Genomic DNA, 8,869 nt, shown 5'->3' with positions numbered 1-8,869 from the left:
AAAATTAAAATTTGATCATAAAACGAATAAGAGACTAAATCACCTTTTAATATTAATTTTATAAGAATAAAAATATTCTTGTAGTTCATATTTTAAAGTATTAAAATACTCTTTAAGTATTAACTTTAAAAAGACTGACGACTTACCCTTATAAGATTAATTAAGCATTTGATTGTATTAGAAATTTAAAGTTTTATTATTTAATATTAAAAAATAAAATACTCTGATTTTTAATTTTTAAAAGACTAAAATAACTTTTTAAGATTGATCTAAAAACTAAAAATATTTTTTTAGAGTGAAATTATTTTATTATAACTAAAATACTCTTATAATTAATTTTTGTAATAAGAACAAAACTATTTTTAAAAATTTATTTAAATAAACTAAAATATCATTATAAGACTAATTCATGTAAAACTAAAATTATATCTCACCATATATATTAAAAAATATTTAAGAATCAACAAAATTTATTATTTTTTATTAATATTTTTAATTATTAACTCAATTTTTTAATATAATAATTTAATAATATATTTTTAATTTATATTTTTAAATATTAATAACTAACTATTAACTAAAAATAATAGATTCTACCACCTTTTTATATTAACATCATATCCTTCTATATTATTCTCTCTTAACGGGAAAGGCGGAGGAAAGGGAGGAACTTGTCGAAAATTTCAAAACTTCAATATATCTTAAAATAATATGTAAATAGTTTTGTATAAACTAATTAGTATAGTGGATTAGTGGTTTAGCAAATAGCTTTCAAAAACATTTAACTGATAGCAATTGCATACCAGGGTGGCAACGGGGCAAATTTTTACTCTGTCCGACTTCGTTTCGCCGTACAATAATCCGCATAAAACTCGTTCTACTTTTACTCGCGAGTAGTAAAACATTGAATTCTAATCCGTCTCTGTGGGTATCCGTTTCGCCCCTACCTGCCTCTATAATTATTAAAATTCAATAAATAAAATTAAATTTTAAAATTTATATAACTATCATCACATAGATAACATAAATTAAAGTAAAAATTTAAATATAATACAATATTATTAATCATTTACTAATTATTTTATATATATTATATATATAGCAGGGCAGATAGAGACAGATATTATCTAAACCTGACCCCGCCCCGCTCTTCCCAAGAACCCGCCCCGCTAAAAACCCGCTCCTGTACAGAACAGATAATTACCCGTTCCGAACGAGTAGAAACAGAATGGACACTCGCAGATTCGGGTGGTATTGTCATTCCTATATACCACAAACCTAGATTCAAATCCCACTATTGAGTTTGGAGTGATTGTATGTGGGCCCAGAGTTCAGTATTATTTTAAAATTTATTTATTTTCGCAGGATATTAAAATTATTAAGTAAATTTATTAATATAAATATAGGTTACATATCTTAATTACTAATATATTTTAAATATATAAAAAATTATTAACTATATATATGTCTGTATTATTTTGTGTGTATTTTTTATAATAATAAAAGATAAAAAATAGAGTTTTATAAAAAAAAAAAACTCTAATATAAAATTACTTTTAATTAGCAATGCTATTAAAATATAAAATTAATATTTTTTACTGAAATTTTTTATTTTTAATAAGATGATTGTTAATATTTTTTAAAAAATGATCATAATTACATAAATTATCAATAATCTAGCTATGATATAATATTTAATTATATAACTTTTTAGAAATTTAACTTAATGGTCTTTAAAACTAATTCTCCCCAAAAGTTAATTAATTATAGAAAATATTTAAAAAAAAATCAAAATGTATTATTTGTTATTAGTATAATTTTAGTCATCAATTTAATTTTTTTATTTTAATAATCTAATAATATATTTTTAGTTTACACTTTAAATATTAACGATTAACTATTGATCAAAAACAAATTCTGATAATTCTCTAATATTTCTTAATTATATATAAAAGTTGATGTGATAGTGTATATAAACTACGCTAGGGTCATCATAATTAGTAAGAGATTAGACAGAGTTTTAGATTTAATTATACTACCACAAGGGAGGAAATAATAATTATCTTTTTAATATACTGCTTGTTATTCTGCATCCGCAAACAGACACATATAAAAACATCAATACATGCAAAGCAACTGCCAATACGTAGAGGGGGCAGTGCCTAAGTACAGCTCAGATGTATGTCTAATACAACATTATTATACTAATTAATAACACATGAGAATAACTAAGAAATGCAATAAACAATAATCAAGCACTTATGACGAGATCTACGTTGACAGAAGATTCTTGTATTCTCGATCCCCTTCATGACATTATTCTTTGTTTTTCCACACTTTGCGGGTATAGATCCTACAAACATTCGCATTACATTAATTGATTTGTAGTAGTCCCATATTTTATCTCTAAAAGTAAATCTAAAAAGATTAAATAAAACCTTGATTTTACATTGATTACTTACAAAAGTATTAATACAAAAAAAAAAGTGTTAGAAGTCCAACAAATTTTATAATTTATAGCTATCAATTAGTCATTATTGATATTTTTAATGGTGTAAGATTTTATCTAATAATGTGAAATTAATCACTTTTTTTTGTTAGTTAAATATTAGCCAAATTTTAATAAAAATAATAATCCTTTAGACTTTCTCATCGAATTAATATAAGTTCATTACTTGATGGTTAAGATGGAATATAAAAATTTAACCATATTTAAAAAATATAATTAAAATTAAGTTTATATTTTTATTATTTAAAAATATTTTTATTTATATTTTTAAAATTAAAAAATATTACCAAATAATAAAAAAATATGATAATAATTTTAACTGCAATTTTAAGTATAACTAGAATTTTATAGGCACTATAATTATGAGTGTCATAGTCATAACCATTATAGAATGCACTATATATCTGAAAGATTGATCAGTTACCATGTGCAGGGTTGATGGATGCATGCAAAGTAGTACTATATATTATCTAGTAATGATAAGGTGGAGGAGGTGATTTATAGTAGTAGTGTGGTGGAGGTGGAGAATGAACTGGAGGAGGAGGAGACGGGTACTTATAAGGCTTCTTGTGTGGTGGCGGAGGAGAGTGGTAAACTGGGTGGGGAACGTAGTGAGGAGGGTAGGTGTGGTGGACTGGTGGTGGTGGAGAGTTGTACACCGGGTGATGAGGGTGGTGGTGAGGGTACTTGTGCACTGGTGGCGGCGGAGACGGGTACTTGTAGTGCTTCTTGTGTGGTGGTGGAGAGTGGTGCACTGGGTAAGGGTGAGGGTAGGGCTTGTGAACTGGTGGTGGTGGAGGAGAGTGGTAAACTGGGTGGGGGTGAGGGTGTGGGTGTGGATGAGGATATTTGTGAACCGGTGGTGGTGGAGATGGGTACTTATATGGCTTTTTTGGTGGTGGAGGTGGAGAAGGATAGTGGTATGGTGCCTTTGGAGGAGGTGGTGAGTGGACTGGTGGCGGTGGAGATGGATACTTGTAGGGCTTCTTTGGTGGTGGTGGTGGAGATGGATAGTGATAAGGTGGCGGCGGCGAGTGAACTGGTGGTGGTGGAGAAGGGTAGTGGTAAGGCTTCTTGGGTGGTGGAGGGGAGGAGTATGAGTATTTGTTGGCTGAGATTTCAGTTGGCAAACTCAAAAGGAGTATTGCCAATGAAATAGTGAGACAGGAGGCTCCTAGGGACCCCATTTTTCCTCCCTATGCTCTCTTCAAAATGGATCTTGGGTATGCTCATACACAGCTAATTCACCCCCTTTTTATAGCTTCTTTCCACCACCAACAACCAAGTTTGTTTATTCCTTTTTTCATAACACATCTAGCTAGCTAGCTAGCAAGCTTGTCATCACTTTCTTAGAACCATGTTATATATTCCATCTCACAATTAATATTCCTATTTTATATATGACAATCAACATGTTACTATATGATTATATGATTTTAGTATTTTAGTTGTTGTTAATGTATAAAAATTATCTAATAAACCATATAATTAATACTGTATTTACCCAATTTTTTTAAATAAAAAATCATGTACTATATGTGTAATAAAGGCCAAGGATTTATTCACAAAGTACCATATAATAATACATTTTTAATTTTTGTCACTCTAACACATTCTAACTATTTTTAATTCAAGTGAAAGTTTTAAAAGTGAAGACTTATTTAAAAATAAAATTAGTATCTATGTTAATATATTACAAACAGGACAATAATTATAAGATAGAAATGTTAATTTGGCATATTATTTTTGTACAAATATCTTATTTACAAAAGTACGCACTCTTATCGACATAAAAAAATTATTATTAAATTAATTTCTATAAATTTGTGTATAAATATATATTATTTTATATATTCTCACACATATATTTCATACGAATAGTAAAGTAATAACTAATTTTTGATATATATATAAAAAATAATTAATTTTTAATATATATTTATTATTTTGTATATTTATATTATATATAATCATTTAATTATATGTTTATATCTAATTTAATTTAAGTATTTATTACTTTGCTACGATAATAAATTCATACGTTTCGATACAATAAAAATATAGACAAATAATAAAACAATACATAAATTATATTATCCCCACCAACATTTGATTTTTAAAAAATTTTATCATATCAATATTTTTACTAAAATACTCTTATAATTTAATAAAAAATATATTTATTTAATTTTATAAAAAACCAAAATATCTTTTTTTTATATTGGATAAAAACTAGTCATTAAAATTAATCAAATTTAGTCATCATAAAAAAAATTATATTTTAAAATTTAACTAACTTTAATTTTAGAGTAAAGTATCGTTTTTGTCTCCAACATTTGGGGTAAGTCCTAAAGTTGTCCCTAACGTTTCAATCGTCCTATTTAAGTCCCTAACATTTCAAAATTGGCTCAATGTTGTCCTGCCGTTAGGGATCCGTTAACAGAATTGACGGCGGGACAAAATTGAGACGATTTTGAAACGTTAGGGACTTAAATTGGACGAAAACGTTAGGGTCAAAAACAATACATAAAAATAAAATTTAATTTAATTTTATCTTTTAATAATATTAATTTTTTACCGTATATAGTATTCAATTATTTTTAATTACATCTAAATAAATTACACTTAATCACATTACTTTCATTTTAAATAAATTTATTTTTTTATAATTTTAAAAAATTTTGATACATTAGAGACAAAAGGTATAATTTATATTTATTGTATATATAAATATTTTTTTCTACAAATTTATATACTAGTCATTCTACAAACATTTCATGATAACTAAAAATCTTTAAGAGTAAAATTATAAAAAAAATTAATTTATTTAAAATGAAAGTAATATGATTAAGTGTAATTTACTCAGATGTGATTAAAAAATAATTGAATACTATGTATAGTAAAAAATTGATATTATTGAAAAATAAAATTAAAATTTATTTCTATGTATCATTTTTGTCCCCAACGTATTCATCTTATTTAAGTCCCTAATGTTTTAAAATCGTCTCAATTTTGTCATACCGTCAATTCTGTTAACGGATCCCTTACGGAAGGACAACATTGAGTCAGTTTTGAAACGTTAGGGACTTAAATAGGACAATTGAAATATTAGGGACAATTTTGTGACTTATCCTAAATGTTGGGGATAAAAACGATACTTTATTCTTAATTTTATAATTTTATATTTTAAACAATATAAAAATAAAACAAAAATACATTTAGTTATTCATTTATCACATTTATATATTGGATATTTGATTACATTATTGGTCATTGTTAATTTGTCATTTACCTTTTAGGACCACGCAGGACCCAAAGCTTTTTATGGAAGAAAAATTATGTTGATATATTTTTCATATAACTCTTTGTATATTTTTTTTATCATATAAAAATAAGCCTTTTTAATCATTTCATATTTATTATTATTTTTAATATAAAATTAAAAATTAAAAAAATACAAAAGAAAGAAGGCATATAATTTTTTTTTCTTAAAAGGTTGACTTCAATTCAATTCTAAATATGATGCAATAGCAAGAGAGTTAGAATAAAAAAGTGGGAATGAATTATCTAATTTTTTCTTCAAGTTATTTTGTAAAATATGATTTTTTTTTTTATCTTAGATTCTTTAAGTGGAATCAAGAGAAGCATACGAGAGAAGAGGTTGTGAAGATGGTTCAGACTAAGAGAAAATAATAAAAGTAGTGACTCTAGAGTATACTCTAGAAGAGAAGAAGAGTTGCAACCTTGTAAACAAGAAAGAAAAAAAATTAGAGCTCTGTAATTTTGGAATCTTTTATTGCAAAATATTGTATAATGTGTATACGGTAAAATCTCTTTTTATATATAACTAATGACTCTTATTTATGAGCCTAAGATGACACTTATTTATAGACATAAAATATCTCACTTTTATCACTATTCTTTACACTCCCTCAAATTGAGAGTTTGAGTTGGAAGCTGAGTTATATGAAAGATGGCTCAATAAGGAGTTTAATTAGCACATCGGCAATTTGAGAGTGAGAAGGGATGTGAACTATATGAACAAGACTTTTAGAGACACGATTTCTAACATAATGCAAATCAACTTCAAAATGTTTGCTATGGCTGTGCAGCACAAGATTCTAACTGGGTAGGACTGCTCCAAAGTTACCATAATACATAGTTGGGGTTACGGACGAGGTGACACGAATGTCAGGAAGCAACTTCTGGATCTAGATGATTCCCACAGTGGCTTCAGCCAAGCATCAATATTCAGTTTCAGTAGAAGATCTACTAACAACTTGTTGCTTCTTGCTACTCCCAAAAATGGGATTTGAGCCTAGATAGATGCAATAACTACTGGTAGACTTCTTATCATCCAAGTCAGTTTCCCAAGTAGCATCAGCAAAAGCAAGAATTTGAGAATTAATGCTTTTAAAAAAGTGAAGGCCATGATGGACTGTACTTGATAAGTATTGAAGGATTCCTTCATAGCTGACTAGTGATGTTGCCGTGGATGGTGCATGAACTGGCTAACCCTATTCACAGCATAGGCAATTTTAAGGTGGGTTAGAGTAGCATATTGGAGGCCTCCTACAATAGAACGATATAGTATAGGTTGTTCAAAAATGTCAACTCCTTTTAAAGTGAGATAAACTATGGATAGTATAGGAGTAAACACAGAGTTTGAATGGCTCATATTTGCTCTTTTTAGATTGAGAAATGTGGAGAGCACCAGAATCTATAAAATTGAATTCTAAACCAAAAAAATAGTGTAATTGGCCTAAATCTTTTAAAGAGAAAATAGAATTGAATTGGACAAATATCTTTTCAATTTCAGTGTTATTATTTCCAGTGATAACAATGTCATCGACATATACAAGTAAATACGCAACAAAGGTAGACGAAAATTTGTAGAATAAAAAAGTGTCAGCCTTGGTATTTTCGAAACCAATACTATTTAAAGTAGATTTAAGTTTCCAATGAAACCAAGCATGATGTGCTTGCTTAAGACCATATATGGCCTTATCAAGTTTGCAAACAATTCCTGAATTGGAAGAATGAAATTCGGGAGGAGGTGCCATATAAACATGTTTAGTTAATTTACCATTAAAAATAAATTATTAAAATCAAACTGGCGCAAGGGTCAGCCTTTGGACAATACCAAAGAGAGACTGATTTGAATTTTAGTAAGGCGAATCACTGGACTGAATATTTGAGAATAATCCAAACCTTCAATTTGATGGCATTCCTTAACTACTAATCGAGTTTTGTATTTCTTGATGGAATTATTAGGCCACGTTTAATAGTGAAAATTCGCTTGCAATTAATAATGGGTGCATTTGGAGGAGGCTGCACCAAGTGCCAAGTTTTATTTGCCATTAAGGCATTATATTCATCTTACATAGCCTAAAATCAATGACTTGTCTTGAGAGCTTGAATAATAGTTTTTGGGAGATTTTGAAATAGGTCAATGTGAGAAATAGTAGTATTTAGAGCATGTGATTTAATAACACCAAATTTAGAGCGAGTTACCATAGCATGAGTGTTTATAGTAGAAGGAGGAGGAGATGGAAAAATAGGGGGATGAAGATGGAGCTGATAATTGTACTTTTATATTAGAAATAGGAATATGTCAAGAAAAATTAGAATCAATGGAGTGGAAAGAAGGATTGTCTGAAGATCAAGATGCAAATATGAGAGTATTAGAAATATTATTATTAGGAGATAATAGAAAAATCATAATATTGACATTAGAAGTGTGATTAGAAGTAGAGATTGGAATAGAAGGAACAGAAAAATTAGGATGACTAGAAAAAAGAGAAAGGGAGGAGATGGATGAGGAGTTGGAGTTAGTTGGAAACATGAAAGAATAAAGAAAGAGCTTCTCATCAAATAATACATTCCTAGCTATAATAATCTTTTCGGACTTAGTTAAGCATTTAAAACCTTTGGATTGTAGTGCATAACCTAAGAACAAACACAAGTCAGATCGATAGTCTAATTTATATTAATTATAATGCTAAAGGTGAGGAAAGCATGCACAACCAAAGATCTACAAGAGAGAGTAATCTAGTTTAGTTTTGTGAAACATTTCATAAAAAGTTTTGAAATTTGAAACCTTTGTAGGTAGTCTATTAATTAAAAAGATTACTGTCAGAAAAGCATCTTCCCATAAGATATAGAGAAAATTAGCAGTAGCTAAGAGAGCTAGGCCTATCTCAGTGATGTGCCTATGCTTCCGCTCAACAATACCTTGTTGTTAATGAGTGTGGGGCAAGACAACTCGTGGAAGATGCCATGTTCACGAAGAAAGGTTTTGAAAGTATTGGAGAGAAATTATTGTGCATTGTTTGTTTGAACAGACTTTAAAGCACAACT

General features: G+C 28.2%; 1 protein-coding gene across 1 annotated transcript; it reads right to left on the bottom strand.

Annotated features, from left to right (window-relative positions):
• Positions 1–2,045: 2,045 nt before the first annotated feature.
• On the bottom strand, positions 2,046–3,732 carry LOC107619438 (uncharacterized). Its single transcript, XM_016321731.3, has 2 exons — positions 2,934–3,732; positions 2,046–2,353 (listed from the first exon to the last, which is right to left on the bottom strand). Exon 1 carries the CDS (start codon positions 3,694–3,696, stop codon positions 2,980–2,982), a length of 717 nt encoding a protein of 238 aa, XP_016177217.1. The 5' UTR covers positions 3,697–3,732; the 3' UTR covers positions 2,046–2,353; positions 2,934–2,979.
• Between the last annotated feature and the right edge of the window lie 5,137 nt (positions 3,733–8,869).

Source organism: Arachis ipaensis, chromosome B9 (genome assembly GCF_059453495.1).
Source record: "Arachis ipaensis isolate K30076 ecotype BB chromosome B9, ASM5945349v1, whole genome shotgun sequence".
NCBI classification, from domain to species: Eukaryota; Viridiplantae; Streptophyta; class Magnoliopsida; order Fabales; family Fabaceae; genus Arachis; species Arachis ipaensis.
This window is presented reverse-complemented; position numbering and strand designations above follow the sequence as displayed.